This window comes from Protomyctophum bolini (genome assembly GCF_963924005.1).
Source record: "Protomyctophum bolini genome assembly, chromosome: 17".
NCBI lineage: Eukaryota > Metazoa > Chordata > Actinopteri > Myctophiformes > Myctophidae > Protomyctophum > Protomyctophum bolini.
Genome location: NC_137878.1, coordinates 28,272,747 through 28,291,873, shown reverse-complemented (window position 1 = coordinate 28,291,873; position 19,127 = coordinate 28,272,747). Strand labels below are relative to the sequence as shown.

The 19,127-nt window shown below is 42.6% G+C and overlaps 1 protein-coding gene across 1 annotated transcript; it reads right to left on the bottom strand.

Annotated features, from left to right (window-relative positions):
* Positions 1-4,470: 4,470 nt before the first annotated feature.
* Positions 4,471-13,226, bottom strand: slc39a4 (solute carrier family 39 member 4). Its single transcript, XM_080787010.1, has 12 exons — positions 13,100-13,226; positions 9,046-9,402; positions 8,499-8,691; positions 7,610-7,725; positions 7,244-7,433; positions 6,941-7,113; positions 6,096-6,284; positions 5,902-5,997; positions 5,696-5,750; positions 5,420-5,572; positions 4,998-5,185; positions 4,471-4,771 (listed from the first exon to the last, which is right to left on the bottom strand). The coding sequence occupies exons 1-12, from the start codon at positions 13,208-13,210 to the stop codon at positions 4,643-4,645; spliced, it is 1,950 nt and encodes a 649-aa protein (XP_080643136.1). The 5' UTR covers positions 13,211-13,226; the 3' UTR covers positions 4,471-4,642.
* Between the last annotated feature and the right edge of the window lie 5,901 nt (positions 13,227-19,127).

Here is a 19,127-nt window from a genome sequence, read left to right as displayed (position 1 = left end):
CTGTGCTAAATTAATCATTCACTTTTCAAGCACTTAAATGTATGGCACTTTCAAACACCCACAAAGTACAATGGCAAATGCATAGAGCGGTGGCTTTCAAAGGGGGGTCCAGGGTTTCCCCACTACAGGCTCCAGGGGGTCCCCAGCCAAATGTGGAGTAGTTTAACTGTACTTTGATTCACTTGAACGTATCCCAAGAGAGAGTGACCCCACCCGTCCTTCCTCTTCTGACACGCCCTCATGACATCCCGTTTAGATTACTGCAATTCCCTTTTCATTGGTATCAGTCAATCAGCCCTAAACCGTCTCCAATTAGTCCAAAATTCAGCAGCCAGGCTCCTAACCAGCACCAAGAAGAGAGACCACATCACCCCCATCCTGGCTTCCCTCCACTGGTTACCAGTGAAATTCAGAATTAATAAGTCCCTTATATTTGTTTATAAAGCTCTGAATGGCCTAGCCCCTGCCTACATCACAGACCTGGTAAAATACCCCCCACCACTAGGCACCTCAGATCCACAGACCTTGAGCTTCTAGATGTCCCGACAACCAAGTTGAGGCTTAGAGGTGACTGTGCCTTCTCGGTTGCAGCCCCTAGGCTGTGGAACACCATCCCCTACTCCATCAGAACCTCCCCCTCCATTGACGTTTTTAAATCCAGACTTAAAACCCTGTTTTACTCCCAAGCATTTGATTGCCCATGACCTTGTTCGTCTGATTTTGTTATGTTGATCTGACCTCATCAAACCCTGTACACTCAAGACAAGCTCCATGGCCAGTACAGAATTCATCCCATATGTTGATCTGACCCCCATGCCAAAGCGCCAGCACTCGCCCAGCAGTCTGCCGTCACCCAGACAGATGCATGCACTCTCGTCTTCAGGGCGTCTTACTGGTAGTTTACTTCATAAATGTACATTCTGTGACTAAGTGGAAGCTGTTCTTTTGTATCATCCCATAAAGAGTCAGCTGCCTTGCTTTATGGCTCCTTTTTATATTCCAAGGACACCATCCCTCACTCGGGCCCTTCTCTCTCTTTGCCAGTATAACACAGGACTGACAGTCACACTTACAATAAACTTGAGTTATAATAAAGCTGTAGTTAGAGTTATAGTGCGATCATTCAATCATTCACCTGTATGTCTCTGCGTTCACTGAGTGTACTGTACATGTGTCTCTTTCTCTGTGCACCCTCTGCCCTTTTCTCTTGCTCAGCCTTGCTGATAACAAATCGGATAAGAGTCACAGAGATGGAGTGCATGCCTTTTGTCCGACGGGGCATAGGTCCGATCCATTGGTCCCATCGACTACCTACCCCAAACCCTCACCCTAACCATAACCGCGAGCACGGGGCAGCACACCTAAACCTAACCCCGAGTCGGACCAATGCTTCGTCAAACCAATGGTCCGTCGGACCAAAGTATGCCTCCCACAGAGATGGTATTGTCGAAGGCAAAGAGAGCTTGCAGATTGTTTTGCTTTATTCAGATCGGATACTGAGGAAACATGGAAATGATACAGAGGGATGACAGGCGGTAGCACAGGCCCCTGAGGTGGGAATCAAACTGGGGACATTGCCAAATGATGTGGTCAGTGAGTGCATTGACTCAGTGTGTGTCTGCCACTTCGATCTGACGCTGGAGAAACATGATATATTGATCTGTCTTCTGTATTTTCGTAGCCATCCTTCCTTAACACACTTCACTTTAGTTCTCCTGTTGCACATGACATCATCCTCTACAGTACTTCCTTCTATTTTGTCAGTTGTGTTTTGGCTTTGACTGATTGCTGTCTCTGTGCATCATCAAGGCTTTTATGCAGGGTTTTCTTCTTTGACTTTAGTTTTTAATGGGATTCCGTCACTTTATTTGGTGCTTTGGTGTACCGCTGTCCCTGTCACTGAGCACTGTTGGCCTGGGGAGGGTGTAAACTATACCAGGGGTAGGCAACCTTAGGCACGGGGCCAACATTGGCACAGGGAAGGGTGATCAATTCACTGGCACACTGGCAAAAGTGTGAGGCAGAGAAGTTTTTTCTTTTCATTCCAAAAAAGTTATGTCCACTCACATCTTCAAATTACATCCTGCACATAATTTAAAATCCTAACTCATGACTGGGGATGGGAGATAGGTGGGTTATTGCTCTGAGTTTAATAGTATACAGTACATCCTGATGTGAAAGAAAATATTTTTAAGGTTGTTATGTGTCTATCCCATGGACAATCAAAATCAGTTGGGAATATTACATTTTGATGTGGTGTCATAATTATCTATGGCACACTGACTATCATGAAAATGAAAGCATGGCAGTTAATGTGAAAAGGTTTGCAGACCCCTGAACTACACTACAGTGTGCAGACTGTAGCTCCCTTGAAGTACCAAGTCAAGTGTTCGTTTTGGGTTCAACACCTGCCGTCTACAGTATGTTATTGTGCCTCCTCCATGTTGCCGTGTGAACTCGTGTGTAAGTTCACACGAACACCTGGCCAAGCTTACAGAGGTCATTACTGTATGTGGATACAGTAGTTAAACCTAATAACTGTTAATTACTAGATTAGATGGTGGAGTAGTGACCACAGTAATACTGTACTTTAGTCCGGGGAACCGATGGCCCAGTGGTTAAGGCGCATGCTACAGTACATACAGTATAGGCTCTATTCCAGCCTGACAGAGAGTTGCATGTTTCTGTCACTCTTCGGTAAACGGTAGCGCCTTTATCCAAGGCGCTTTACATAGTGCATTTCATTCACACACACACACACACACACACCGATTGCGGCGGAAGCCATGCAAGGTACCAACCAGCACATCGGGAGCAATTTAGGGTTCAGTGTCTTTCCCGAAGGACACTTCGACATGTATACAGCTTCTTCATCTTGTGCATACGCATGTCAGAAATCATACAACATGCCTGCGTGCATAAATATTACATACTGTCAGAAAGCCTAGTTTAATATGCATGTTTGTTTGAGTGTACATGCCCATAATGCTTGCTTGTGTGATGAGTTGTCGGTGGACTCTGGTGGTCTGACCCAATCCCAGTAGCAGATAAGATTAAACCGATAATGAGATACCAGTATGTCCAGTTTCCACTGAATAAGCTAGAATGACTCCTTTCAGAACATCTAGAAGCTATGGAATGTAAAATACCCTTGTTTAGTTTAATGTTTAATGTCACATTAAAACCATGTGGTAAGAGACACTCATACTATAGGATTAAAATAACACTTAAACAATTAAACAGCCATTTCAGAACTTTTTTCATGTGTTTAAGATAATTTAAATACTGTACATTTATAGTAGTATAGAGACCAACCACTTTACCATTAATTTGGCCTGTTGAAAGTTACTGTTTCAGCCATAAAATCCAGCTGCTTATGCAATGATACTAATCTAAATCTGGGAGCACCTTGTGGGACAAACTGTTTGAAACAACCAAAAATAAAAATGAACAAATAAGATTTATTTTATTTAAAGAGCTTTCATTTCAAACAACAGGATAATGCAACAACAAAAACAATACAAAATAAATCCATATGGTTCACTCTCATACATTTGGCATACAACTTTACGTTTCATAACATCACCTTACATTAAATCACATTCTTTGTACAGTTCTCAGTGATATAATACAGGCCAGGATACTGTATCTAAATACATTTTTGTCTCTAATTTATTCTTATGTCTCTCGTCACTATGCTGGAAAGAATTATCCTGGTACAAGGTTAACAGCATACTGGTAGTGGTAAGCACTTAATGGTAGGGTAAGTGATTTTTTAGTTTTAGTTTTTAATGGTTAAACAGCTCTATATTCTGAAAGTACTCGTTGATATAGACTCAATGGAGGGTTTGTTCAGCAACGGGAGTCTCCCTGTCTATCCTGCTCTTTACTTTGTAAACAGAAATTAAAATGTTAGGTCGGGATACCTATTTTATCCAATCAGGAGAGAAAACTTGCACAGAATACAGATTAAACAAGTAAAATCAGGAAGTGATGACACTAAGAAATGAGCAGACAAAATTGGAACTGGAACACCACCAGCTGAAGAATGGGTACGCTTTCCTTTATGTGTGAACACTTTACATGTGTCCTTTATGAGTTTCAAATAAAGGAACATATTGACTTAATAATGTGTGCCTTAACTTTCAACTATAGACATTGGCCTGTTTCTCAACCGTGGAATGTGACGTGATAATATAAGATTAGAGAATACTATTCTGACAGCATTCTATAGCAAAAAACATTTGAAGTTGCCTGTGGGAAAAATACAAAAGTAAAAAATTATGCTTTAAATTCAAGTAAAACAACCGATAGAATATTTAAATGAAATGAACATATCCCATTGTGATAGAATGTGTACAGTATACATATCAACTGTCTACATGCATATAGACACGTACAGTACTTTTACATGTATCTATGCACTCGCATGTATGGATTAGTTCCACTGTCTGGAACCATCCATGTTCTTCCCACTGTACAGAATATGTGATATCTGGTCTTCCTCTCTCTTTGAATAATCCCAAAGTAGAATGACCAGTCTACTGAGAAGACCAGATTTTGTTTGACGTCGTGTACTCATTCCCGTGGCCTCTGTGTTTGTACTGTATGTCTGTGTCTCTGTCCATCTCTTTCCTTTGATCTAGACGCCTATCTGGTCCTCGTATAGTGACAGCAGCAGTAGGATGCCCCAGCCACTAAGCAGACCTAGGTTTTGCAGGAGAAACATCAGCCAGGGTCTCTCATAGTTGATGTGGACCATCGTTGGCAGCTAGATAGAGAGCAGAGATGGTGGATAGAGGAAGAATAAAAAAGAGGGCAGGGTTAGAGGACCAGGGGAGGGGGGAAATGATTAGCAAACATCTAGTGGCTGACATGCACACATTTAGCATCTAACACATATTTGACACATGCTTCATAGACTTACTGTCATGTATATATAAACAATCCAGCCGTTTTGGCAGGGGTCTATTGTTTAATTCACACGAAACACTCACCATGTCAGCCAGTCCAACATATAAAAAGAGTCCTGCAGTGACTGCAGCTATCCATTGTTTGGTGGCGAGGTCAGTGGCCACAGACAGAGCAATATACAGGCCTATGAAAGATGTACAGGCACTGCCGACGTTCAGCAATAAGGCCTTACGTACAGAAATACCACAGTGAAGCAATATGGCAAAATCACCTAGAAAGAAACAAACAAAGGGGTTAGTTGCTATTTGATATTTAATGCTATTGTTCTTGTAAATATTTGATATAAACTTCACATTATTTTCATTTTAAATTGTGATTATTCAAACAATGCTGATGCCATGTCATCATAATCTGAAAAGCTTTCTAAGGTAGAAATATTGTCTACCGGTATATCTAAGTTGTTTGTATGTTTTCCGTGTGTTCTGCTTTCTTTTCTTTTTCTTACCAAGTTCATGTGGTAGTTCGTGGCAGAGTACGGCAAGTGATGTGGCCAAGCCTGACTTCCACGATAGAGAGAAAGCTGCACCGATGGCCAAACCATCTGCAAAGTTATGGATCCCATCGCCTATGGTTATCATGAAGGGCAGCAGACGCTCTTCTACAGGGACAGACACACAGACAGAGAGATTAGTGTTTCAATTAGAGTTCCTCTAAGTGAGGTGGGATAGTTATTCATCAAAATGCTGTGGTGTGCCTGTGTGTCACACACAGCTTATCTCACCTCTGCTGCGCTCTTTCATTGGAGACTTGTTCAGACTTGTTGTTTCAGGGTCAAACTGAAATAGATACATTTTATTATTATTATTATTATTATATACATTGTTGGTTATAGTGATTAATGGGACAAAGTTTGTTTGTAAATCAGAAAAATGTGTGTGTGTGTGTGCGTGCGTGTGTGTGTGTGAGCGTGGGTGCGTAACCGCTCACCAGGACTACTTGTGATGCCGACTGGTTCTTTTCCTTCTCTTTTTGGTACATTTGTATAACCTTGCCATGATCACAGTGATGAGGATCAGATTCCTCCTGGAGACGGAGACAAAGAAAGAGAGACGGTGAAAGAGAGTAATCCACTAAATAAAAGACACAGTTTAAGAAAGTGTGTTTGTGTGTGCACGCCTTACCCCGTGATGATGAGGATGATGATGATGGTTGTCTTCTTTACGAGTGACCAGAGAAAAGATACATTCCATCAGGTAAAAGTAGTAGATCCCAGCCATCACCACCAGCATCTTGTATATGTAGTCCATATCCTTACCATGCCTGGTACCGTGGCTCTCATGGCCATTTGAGTGCACGTGTAGGCCTAGGAACTGAACACAGAACAACAGAGGTTGTCTTTGAGCCTTTGATTCTTTGAGCCTTTGAGTAATGGTCACAAAAAAAACTGACCAGTACAGCTGTTGTTCAAGTAAATGTTCCACCTTTCATACTGGTGGTCTGGAATGTTTAGCCCACTATGACTCATAGTATCGTATACAAGACATTACTGCAGACCATTTTCCCAAAGCATACCATGATTTTTTTTTTAGGAAGCAATTGGTTCCAATTAATTTATTCAGTATAATATGAAAATCAACTTGGAGAGACTTGCATAATTAGCTGCGGACAGACACAAGTGCTCTTCTAGAAGGCCACATCGTATAATTATGTGGAAATGGTCCATGTTTTTCAGCATGCCCCCCGTGACATCATGTGGTGGCCAAGTCTATGGACTTTGTGCGTGCCCCTGCGACACTCACTTCTGTGACTTTTAGTAAACTAATCGACTAACAAAGTATTTGTCAACTACGACCAAAATGACAGATTAATTGATTATTATTATCATATGAGGAGACAGCTCTAATGTTTAAGATTACGAGTGTACCCCCTCCAGGCTCTGTCTAGCTAGGTATCTCTCCACTCACCATGGGTAACAGGAGTGTACCCCCTCCTCTCAGTCTGTCTAGCTAGGTATCTCTCCACTCACCATGGGTAACAGGTGCAGTAAAGCATCGCCTGTGAGTGAACCAACAGCCAGGCTGATGCTAAACTGGATGGCCAACTGGAACAAGCTTGAGCAGCGCGTACACAGCAACACCACAATGCCAAACATGGAGGTCAGTGTGATCACAAAGTTGGCTATGGTTGCATAGATGTATTCTGAAGAGAGAAAAGGGGAGAGTGGAAGAATGAGGGAGAGAGATAGATCAAGATCATGGTTGATATTTGTGATGGCGTCTGTGGTGAGAAACGTAGCTTCTTCTGTAGCCTAAGTCTGTAGCCTACTCACTCTCAGTCTCTGTAAGCTGGTCTGCAGGTGCTGGTGGTTTTACGGTGCCCTCACCACAGGCCCCACTCAGGATCTGCTGAACCAGTGCTGGGCTGAGCCGGCCCAAGTCGGACCGATCCAGGACAGAAGTAGCGGTGGCGTTTCCCCCCATGCTGTGGATCAGTACCAGCTCCTCAGCTGAGAAACAACGCTGGAAGAGAGAAAACAAGACAATTTAGTTTCTTGGACTTCACAATGAACCGCATTAGCTGCTGTGTGTGTGTGTGTGTGTGTGTGTGTGTGTGTGTGTGTGTGTGTGTGTGTGTGTGTGTGTGTGTGTGTGTTGGTGGGTGGGTGTGGGTGGGTGTGTGTGTGTGTGTGGTGTACCTGGTCCCATGTGTTGTTTCTCCCATATCCCTCATCCTGCTCATCCTCGTGATCCCTGTGATCCTGATCCTCATTGCTAGCGCCAATGCCCAATGTCATCATGAGAGCTTCTAGGTCTACAGAGCACAAATGCAAACTGGCTTTAACACAAGATCACAAGACATTTTTACAATATGGGGTTTCAATACCGTTTTAACTTTGTTCCAGAAATGCTCTCCCTAAAGCAGGGGTTTTCAACAGGTGGTCCGTGGACCACTGGTTGTCCGTGGAGGTCTAGCATGTGGTCCCTGACCATGCATTTAGTAATGCATGTAATTTGTTGATTAAAAGCCTGGTGACCTATGATGACCGTCCAACATGTAGTAATTTACTGACAAGTTGGAGGTCAAGCAATTCAACAGAAAAAGGGAGTTAGAATCTCAAGAGGGGGAAGTGCACCAGATTGTCTGGTTGTCATTATTAGGAATTATTAGTAGTCAAATCAATGGACCATTGGTTGACAGTGGGATGTATACACATGGGATGCCTAGCAAGTGTTACAAAATCTTTCTTAGCCCATAGCCCCACCCAACACAACAGTGGTCCCCAGGTTGATTCTAAGTCAGGGTGGTGGTCTCTCGTTCACAATCAGTTGAAAACCCATGCCCTGCCTAAAGGATCTACTACTTAATCAAACAAAAAATATATGTTCAGTTGATTATATACTGTATATTGTTTTTAGTTTTACAAGGGCAGAGACCACGGCCCATATACATGTTACCATACATTTTTTTAGTTTTATACTAATCTGTCCATGGAGGATGTCACGTTTGTAGTATACACAAACTAATTTAGTAGGCCCTGCGTAAAAGTAAAAATGTCTGTCTGCCGCCAGAAAGCGTATATTTACCATGGACAGTGAAGTTATCCGACCCTTTAAGATGCATGATGTAATCCAGGAAGAAAGTCTCTTCAGGCAGGCTGCTGATACAGTGACCTTGCAGCACATGGTATAAGACACGACCCAACAATGCACCCACTTCCACTGATGATGATGATGATGCATTGACCTCCAGCATGATGTCATTTGGTCTAACACAGCCCTGGTTACATAACAATGATAAAACAGAGAAGAGAGGTTTTGAGCTGAGCTCTGCAACATCCTGCAACTGACCACATAATCGCAACGTTCCAAGTTCAATTCTGTCTTGAAACTTGTGTTGTGTGTACCTCCTTTTCTCTCCCCAGTTTCCTTTTTCTCTATCCTATCATAAAGTTAGTGGCCAACCCATTAGCAATGCTACTAGTAGAACCCCAGTCTCCCACTCGCCAGACCCGATGCACAACCTGTCGTGCCAATAGTGCTCATCCCAATTGGCAGGGCTGTTGTGGGCCGGGTCTTGGCTGGGTGCTACTATACATATGCATTTACAGTAATGCAATAGTCTCATGCTCACCTCATGGTCTGAGGTCTTATAGTGCACCTCTATTTCTTGAATCAGAAGCTCCAGTCCTTGTACGTCTATGTGCTTATGTTCATGACCAGGTTCGTGATCAGGTTCTCTCTCCTGGTGCCGGTGATCTTGGTGTTCATGGAGTGTGATTTTGTGTAGCAGGTGTTCAGTCTCTTTGCCCCACGTTCCCTCCACGATGGCCGTACAGGCCCTGGCAGGAGAGGTCAGATAGAACACACAGCCCGCTGCCAAGTGGCTGAGCTCTGATACACGGACTAGAAGTTTGTCCCCTCTTTCTTGTCCTTCATCATGGACGGAGTGATTGCCGATCAGCTGGTAAATGTTCTCTGTCAGATTGCACTAGACACACACACACACACACACACACACACACACACACACACACACACACACACACCGCTTTAAAATGCCACTCACCAAAGGTGGTTATTACATATTGCCATATAGTCCACACACATAAGAAAAAGAAAATATGGGAACAAGTAAGACATCATAATAAACACAGTAGACTACTTCTTCTAACGTCTAACAAGAATATTTACAAAAACTGTATGTCCGAGGAATGAAAACACCGGCCTTGGAGCTTTAACATTCATCGTGGAATGATCTCACAAGTACACCATAAATAGGTCTATTTGAACCTACGGCTCCTCTTAGAGAATGACATGTTATGGAATCTCATCCCAACGATTATTATGGTGTTTCACTTAGTCCTATTTGTCTTGTCTTTTTCTTATATGTGGAGTATAATGTGACAGATTATACACATGTCATAGGTTATTGAGAAACTCCCACAGGAGAATAATTGTGCCACAGCTGTGTGCACACAAAGGGTGGAGCATTATCTGTTTAAGATCGTGGTTGTAAGAAGAATTGTTAAAAAACAGGGGTCTGGAACTTTCGTCAAAAGCACCCTGGGGTCTTTTAAGTAGCTGGTTGAGTATAGGAAAGTATCACTGCGCAAAAAGCTTGAAATACGGATGTGTATATTACAGGAAACTTTCCAACAAACTCCCGTAAACTCCCGAATTGTACCATCACACCTGTATATTACCGTATATTACTGTGCCCGTTAAACTTGAGGTTTACGAGCAAAGTTAGTGCCCATAATTGCATTGTGCATTGATCTGCTGTCTTTTTGACAGCTGGTGAAGATAAGAGAGATTGGGAAAGCATAAGGAACCTTGGCGGATGTCACCGAGGTTGTCTTGACCTTCTGCGGTGTGCATAGACTTTGGCCAGGCAGGGAAATATGTTACTGTCATGCAGAGGTTAAACAAAAGGAAATGAGCATTACTAGTTGCCAGACTATATTTCCTTTTGTGATACTGCTGCTTGTCTTGCACCTGTACATGCACTGCCTTCCTCATAAGATTTTAGGACATTTTTATGATTTTAGATGTGCAGTTCACTCTGACCCAGACAAAGATAAGGAGAGCACACGAGGGCAGATATACCCATAAACTGCTGACACACACACACACACACACACACACACACACACACACACACACACACACACACACACACACACACACACGCGCATGCATGCACGCACACACGCCCGCATGCGCGCAGCACATGCACAAGAAGCTAATGAGGTTCAATGTGAAGTCCAGAACGGTAAACTAATAGGATAATAACAAGACGATTCATGAACTAATGATCTGTTTACTCATCCAGCACAGCAGTGGGACAAGTCTGAAAACACATACTGTAGTAGTTGGATTGTAGGGTGTTGCCTTATTTGACACCTGACCCTGGAAATTGACAGTAAATAATAAACCAATAGGGGAGACAGGCAACATTTAAACTCTTACGCTGGCTGTACAGTTAATTTTATTGTATTTACATTACTTTTTAGCCCCTTACACCACTACTATAGATACCATAGTTATTTGAGAATAGCTAGATGCTGTCGTCCAGGTTCCCTCAATTGGTCAGTTCATTCCCTTTATTATTTAATAGGTTCTCTTTATTGATTAGACTAATTGTTACAGCGTGCTGCCTTTGTTGACTAGCATGCAATGATATCAGAACATGAATTATCTGCTGTGAGATGGAGGATGACTGATTTAAGCAGTCACACCTGGCCTGAGTCAAACTAGAACTGGACTCAGAGCTGGGTGTGGCTGCGCACCTGTTATGCATGGACTTGATCAAGGCACAACAGGTTAAATCAGTCATCTCCACAAACACTCAAAAAGAGCTTCTGTCCGGACAGTGGGTAGCTATCTGCTTTCCTGTGTAAAGTGTCATTTTGTGTTATTCCTTGCACATGGAGGAATAAAACGGTCTACTTAAGAAAGCTGCCCTGTGATGTGTCCTTCCTTGCCCTGGGTAGTGACTAGTCGGTCACACCTGCCAAATACAGTAAAGTGGGTTCTACTTTAGTTTTACATAAGACAATGATTCCCAACCTTTTTAATTTCAACAACTCCAAATTTGATATATATTATAGGTCACAGACCACCATTTGATTAGACCCCCCCATTCTCAAAACCTTTTTGATGGGCGCTAGCCCTTCCTATGTCCAGCTTTGAGGGTGCGTGTAAACACAAACATTGTCCTAAAACAAACATTCATGACATTGACAATGAATGGCCAGATTTGAGCGTTTGTCCGAACACAAACATTAAATGCTATTGACAATGGCCAGTTTTGAGTGTTTGTGTAAACACAAACATTACGTAAACACAAATATTGAAGACAAAAGTGAGGACGCAAATTGTGATTGGATGGAATGAGATGATGATGTACGATGATAAGAGCGCCCCTCACTTCACTCCTTTCCCCCCCTCACTGTCTCGTTCCTCGTCTCACTCTCCGCCTCTCCTCCTCCATCAATATTCTGTTCATTCATGAGGTTTTTGGACTTTTCAACAGCAGGAGATTTAGTCCATAATAAATCATTTAGATTTGACCAACTAGCCATTCTCATACTCATACTCATGTTTTTGAGTTGTTTGTATTTTGTACTATAGGCTACATACATAAATAATGGTGAAGATTAGCTATCGATAATATGCTGGAACCAACCGCATGATCAAGGACCCCCAGGGGTCCAGTTATCTGTGTGCCATTAAGTGTAGAGTGTATAGAGTGCTGAAACACTAAAATGAAACACAGAGAATTAACATTTGTCATTACCTTCTATTCAGCTGCTTTTAACCTATATGACAAATCCAAATGAAAATGGTCTATAAATTGCTGAGCCTTCTCCATGTAGAGGATTTTTACATATAATATATTACGGTATACATAACCATATACATATACATAGCTATATACATGCGTGTGTGTGTGTGTGTGTGTGTGTGTGTGTGTGTGTGTGTGTGTGTGTGTGTGTGTGTGTGTATACAGTACATACACATACATACAGCCTACAATTAATTTAGATTGTAAAGCAAAAATATTCAATGTAATTTGATTTAGTAGGCAATATAGGCCTCCTGTCCGGATTATAGGCCTACCTATAATTTTATAGCCTGTAGGCCTACGTTCCACCAAACAGGCTGCAGTGCTAAACACTGTAAAAGGTGCCAAGGTACGTGTTCCATAACAGGGCATTCGAAAGGAGTCCTAGTCGTCCGACAGTTGAAAACTGCGCATCATAACCACTGGTTATTAACCAGGATAGGATAGGCTAGGGCTAGGCCATATTCCGCTCGATGTAATCCGGTTTGTGTTCAGCAAATAATGTTGAAAAATTAGAGGCTATATAAATTAATTAACTTTTCAGAAGAATCTGCAGCCAAAACTTGGCTACAGAGAAGTTCAGACAGAGAAGATATTGCAAGTATTTGGTCTTGATCCTTTATCCAAAGTATGCATGCAGGGGCTATAGTCCATAATTTGCCTACTGCAATTCCACGTTCAATATTTATATTAAACAAATGAAATGGCAAAAAGAAAAATCCATAAGATCTCCAGTCACTTGAAGCAACCAATTAACAGCAATAGCCTTTGGACCTCGACCTCTCCAGTGCGTCTCTCTGTCTGTCTACTGCGGAGTTGGGGGTCTAATAAAACTTACCTTTTCACACGACACCTCGCCGCCGCACTGCACACGTTTCTTCAGTAAATTAAAAAGCGAGCGAACAGAGTTTTCCGTCAGATACTCTTCTCCAGGCGACACGACACCCATCACATCTCTGTATCCATCCTCCTCTACGGCGGACAGGGAATCAAAAGAACGCAAACTGGCAAACAGCAAGAGAAGGAATTTGGGCAAATAATGCATTGCTCGGGAACCCATTCCTTTAAAAAAGAAATCAGTTATATATCTTAAATTTGAAATAGAGTTATTATATATATTTTAAAATAGATTCGAATGGAACTGTATTTCAGTCCTTCAGAGGCTGATGAGCTGACAATGTGTCTCACACTCACACACAGCATACGCTGTTAATTTAAAAGGACTGAGATGACCTGGACTTGTGATTGGTTGAGACGTGGCTCACGCTGGCCTTTACCTGTCCATAAAATATGTCTCTTTCACCTGTGTGTGCAGCCTATAGGCTAACAAGCACTATAAGCCAGGAGCCTATAATACACTATAATTCATTCAATGTCTCTCGTCATATTGGGGGTATTGATTTGAGGTGATATTTTGATTTGTCTACTTGTACAGTATGACCTTGCTGTATGAACACTGAACAGCATCATCAGGCCTGCATGTTGGCCTATAGCAAAAACATATTGTAGGTGCTAGGCTATAAAACATATGTGTGCTGCATATTTGCATATCCATTCAACACTATATAGCCCATCATCAATCATGATTTTTGTCTAGGCTTAAACTCATTTGACATTCTATACACATACAGTACAGTAGGCTATGTACTGTATGAAGTAGCCTATAAGGTGAGTGTCATGGGGCAACCCGTGCCCTATATACAAAGACACATTAAATTGCTTCTTATAACATGCAAGGACTGGACTATTTTAAAATGGTGTGGTGGAATTTAAATTATCACTGTTTGCCAATTGTCTCTCCTGCACTGCTGGTGGCATTTCCCTTGATGAGGAAGGGGCCAAGTGCTATGCAGGAGAGGGGTGTTTCTTATGCTGTCTTATAATTGTCATTGAGTTTTCATGCTGATTTATACTTATTTAATTGTAACGCATTATTGAGAATGTGTAGGAATGTACTGTACTGGACTTTGGTGGAGGAGTATAGGGGAAAAATAAAGGCCCTTAAACTGCATTTCTGACTTGATAATTCGGGCAACTTCACAGTGAGGAAGTAGAATTCTGTGTTTTACTCATTAAGCACAGTATAGTATAGACTCTTTACCTACTGAGATGGAATGACATTTAGTAAAATGACTGATGTAAAGATGAAATGAACTGAAGGTTAATTGTACAGAACACCCATGGGCATGCCTTTTTATTGGCAAAGAACTGTTGACTTCACAGTAAGTTATGTCTTTCATGGCACTGTAGCAGTGTAGCACAGTACAATATACATTTGACAGAAGATTGCTAAGTGGTGAAAGATTTTGAAGATAAGATACAACTTTATTGATCCTCAGCAGAGCTTGTCGATCTCTATTTTTGCTACTTTTGTGTGACACTGTCATATAACGAAATAGGTTTCTGCCTGACAGCGACTATACTGTATGTATATTTTATTAATGTCATGTCAACGTATGATTACAATCTATAACAGTATATGAGCGACCAACAGTGAAAAGTGCATTTATTGGGACATAAACCAATCTAACAGCCTCTGGGAAGAAGCCGCATCTATAACTGTTCTTTGATGCACTGCAGCCTCTTGGCCGAGGGGGGGGGGGGGGGGGGTCAAACAGTTCATGGGCCGGGTGAGTGGAGTCCTCCATAATGAGGGCCACACTGCAGCTCCTCCTGCACCTGCTGACGTAGATGTCCTCAATGGAAGGAAGATGTGGGTGATCTTCTGGCCGGTTCTCACCACCCTCTGTCAGCAGCAGAGCAGTGAAAATGTTTGAAAATGTGCAGAATGTGAGTGTACTCGCCGACCTACACCTCTAGAAAGCCTCCAACATCAAAGCCTCCAGAATCAGCACTAGGGCAAGCACTAGAGGGTATTGTGAAGTGCCCGGCGGCAACCCGCCTTCGGTAAAAACATCCTCTCATCCTCTCAGGCTGTTTCATCTGGAATGAGCTACCTTTGACCATAAGAGATTGTACTTAATTTCTATCCTTTAAGTTCAATCTACAAAAATGGTTACTCGACAACCAAACCTGTGACCATGTATAGTTTAATAGTCTATAGGCTATAGTGCACGCCCTTGACAGCGTATCCTGTATTGAAAGTAATAATGCACTTTATGCACAAGTTACTTTAGTTACAATTCTGTATTGCCCTATAAAGGGCTGCTAAACCATGTAGATGCACTTCATAGGCTATCTTGTACTTTGTTTCTTGTATGTTTTTATGCTTTGTCTCGTAGAGTAGTGTGCTTCACTGCCTGTCTGTTTCATTTTTATCTTTTATGTGGGGACTCCCCACATAAAACATAAAAGACTACTGGGGACTGTGGATGAAAATTAGCATCTTTGCTCAATCTGGTGTATTTATATTATCTGTTTGTAATGTCCATTAGTATGCTTTGTCCCGTCGAAATAAACAAATAAAGTAAAGTAAAGCACTGCAGTATTGAGGCTTCGGATTCGTTTCCGGTGGGGGTTGGACTCCGCCAGGGCTGAGGGAGAGGGTATATACGGTAGGCCTATAGCTCGGTGAGCTAAGGGTTGCATCACTGCTTTTTGCAGATGATGTGGTCCTGATGGCACCATCGGTCCAAGACCTTCAGCTCTCACTGGGCCGGTTCACAGTCGAGTGTACGGCAGCTATACTGTAGGATGAGGATCAGCATCTCCAAATATGAGGCCATGGTTCTCAGCAGGAAACCGGTGGATTGTGCAGTCCAAGTAGGGAATTAGGCATTACCTCAGGCGAAGGAGTCGGGGTCTTGTTCACGAGTGTGGGGAGGACGGAGAAGGAGATCAGCCGGGGAATCAGAGCGACAGGGGCGGTATTGCAGTCGCTGTACTGCACTGTTGTGACGTAGAGTCGCTACTTCTTCACCTGGAAAGGAGCCAGCTTAGGTGGTTTGGGCATCTGGTTAGGATGCCTCTCGAGCGTCTCCCTAGGGAGGTCCCCCCACCCCGGGGCAGGCCAAGGCGCAGATGGAGGAATTACATCGACTCACGCCTCGGGATCCCCCAGGAGGAAGTTACTAATGTTTCTCTGGAGAGGGAAGTCTGGAGTTCTCTGGTGGAGCTGATGCCCCCGCGACCCGACTGCTGTAATCTCTAAATATTGGACCCTCGCCTGGTTCAGACAGACTGTGTGCAGGCTGGGTGGTGTGTGATGATCCGGTTGAAGTATTCCTTCGGTACGGCGACTGCGGCGGCGGGCCCGACACGAGACGGTATCACGCTAAAGGTTCACAAAGTTTATTACACAACAGGGAACATATATAGTGCTGGATCATAATGACATGACAATAAGATATGAGACAAAATAATGTGCCTACTGCAGCAAGGCTGACCTTGCTGGCGCTGAGATGTCTCTCGTAGCCTATCTATAAAGTATGCTACAGACAGTTCAGGCAGTACACAATACATATCAAGTACACTGTATCTCAAGTTCAAGTACACATGATGTACTGTAGCCTACATGGACTAATTATAACAGCGACTACGGATAAGCGGTTGAAGATGGATGGATGGATACAACATTTTACAACATATGTCAGTTTTTTATTATTTTTTTAATTATTTTTATTATTATTATTTATTTTCCTTTTATTTATTTTTCTTGCTATTTTTTGTTTTTTGTTACTAATTTTTTTTAGTTTTTCCTGGTGAAATGCAAGGAATTGTTTCTGTATATTGGCATATTCAAAATAAACATGACAAACAAACAAAAAAAACAAACAAACAAAAGTTTAGAAAATCAGCACAAAATACATACATTTCAATTCTATTTAGTCTTGTAGATCTTTGTTTTTCTGTCATGGTCTCTCTACCTGTCTAGTCTTTCAACTTCGGCCACTCCCACTCTCCATTGCATCCTAGTTACACACCTGGTCCCACTCTCTCATCAGCCCAGTAGCGCACCGCACAACGCACACTGACATGATCAAGGCGTACGTCAGGCGCCTGCAAGTAACAAGTGTCCATTGCTGCATTTTGGCACACTGGACATAAGGTTTTCAAAAACCATCGCAAACGAGTTGGTAGTAGTCCGCGTAACTGTTTGCCACTTTTTATTGTGGCATATAATTTGACAAATTGGAAAAGCAGCCTTGACTTGTCTTGCAGTGTGCGGCGTGCCGCGACCCCCAGGGCCATTGTGCAAATCTGGGGAGACGGCCGACGAAAGTGCAGAACCCCGGCTGTGATGGAATGAACAGGGAAAGGTTTCAGATTGAAACATTTGACTATTGTTTGGTGTTCTGTTTGTGCATGAACCCAGTGACATTCAAAAGCTAACTGTCTGGGGCATATATTATCGACTGTCTGTCAAACAATATGGTACGTGGATCTGGATTTACAATCATCCTGTTGCACTGAGGGGGACACAGACAGGGGAGTGCTCATTCTCCAAAAGAGGCTGAATCAAGAACTATACTCGAGGAATTACTGGATATCCCCAAAACAGCTTATTGCTTTCACTTCTGGCTATCAAATGATAGGCTAATGATACAGTAGCTGAATTCAAGGAGGAAGGTGAGAAAGACACTATAAGGTAAGAAAGTTTTAATTGTCTACTCTATGCTTAGGGTGGCCACCTGCAAGACCTCAGAAAGGAGGACACTTTTTGCGGGGCTCGCTCCCCCGACCCCCCCCCCCCCCCCCCAAATTCCAGATATTAATATTATTACTACTACTATTGCACCTGATTTTCACCACCATCCTCTCCAGCATTATGTCCACAGAGAACATATATTTGCTAATTAAATTAACCTTTTTACATTAGGCTATAGGGTACCACAAAGGCCATTCATTTTACAATCAATTTATTTTATTTCATGTTTAGATACCGGTATGTTTTATGTTTAATCTCTTTCTTGTGGGGTTTTTTATACAGTCTTATGGTCATCGGTGTAGGACATAGAAATATAATGAAGCCAGTAGCCTATATGTATGTTCACAGTGCTTTAGCCTCCCTTTCTTTATGATGTCGAGCTCCATATTGCTCATTAAATGTAGTTTTTCATTTCGGCATATTTGGTTTATTTATCTCTGCATTAACTATACTAAATTGATTGTGAGAGCTCAACAAAGTAACAAACCGAGCATCCCACTGGCAGTGTTGCCAGGTTTTGGAAGAGAACCAAGCAACCATGTCTATGAAAACAAGCCCAAAAGAAGCCTGACTAGGCTTAGTAGCCTATTATATAAAACAAGCCCAAAGTCGCTTATAATTAAGCGGACATGGCAACACTCCGAACGTCTCCACTCGCTTCGGAGCTGAGCAGCGCTGCAGAGATTTTAATACCCAGGCAGACGACGTAAATGACAGTTATGGCACAAGCACTGTATATCACAAAAAACCGGACAATTATGTGTCCGGCCAGAGGTTGAGGTGGGAGGAGGACAGGTGGGTCTAAAACCGGACTGTCCGGCGTGAAACCGGACGTCTGGCCACCCTATCTATGCTGGTTATCTGACAGACCCAATGACCCATGTAGGTTTGTCAGGTGTGTGTGTGTGTGTGTGTGTGTGTGTGTGTGTGTGGCTGAGAAATGCCAAGTTCAGGTTGTGTTGACAGCTAGTGTGCACTGCAGCCTTGCAGGTAACCTAATAGGCCTATAGCTCAGCAAAGGGCTGGGCATTATGGCTATGGACCAGAGCTAGGCCTATATTAGCTCTGGTCAGAGATTCTGAAAGGACTCATCAGTCATCACTCAATTGCTGTTTTAGCCTGTTTACAATGAAATATGTTTTGTACCCATATTTAACTTGCACTGTAGGCTATGCTCAGTTTGCAGTCTGAACCACACGCCAATAAAATAGTATCCGTTCATCAGCCTACAATTAATTTAGATTGGAAACGGAATGTA

What these genes read in the sequence shown, in the direction of transcription:
- slc39a4 (XM_080787010.1), bottom strand. Translation starts at nt 13,210, where the DNA reads ATGGGTGTCGTGTCGCCTGGAGAAGAGTATCTGACGGAAAACTCTGTT. An exon ending in ATCATCCTCATCATCACGGG is followed by an intron (nt 5,998 to 6,095) that starts GTAAGGCGTGCA and finishes CTCCGTCTCCAG; the next exon opens with GAGGAATCTGATCCTCATCA. An exon ending in AATGAAAGAGCGCAGCAGAG is followed by an intron (nt 5,573 to 5,695) that starts GTGAGATAAGCT and finishes CTGTCCCTGTAG; the next exon opens with AAGAGCGTCTGCTGCCCTTC.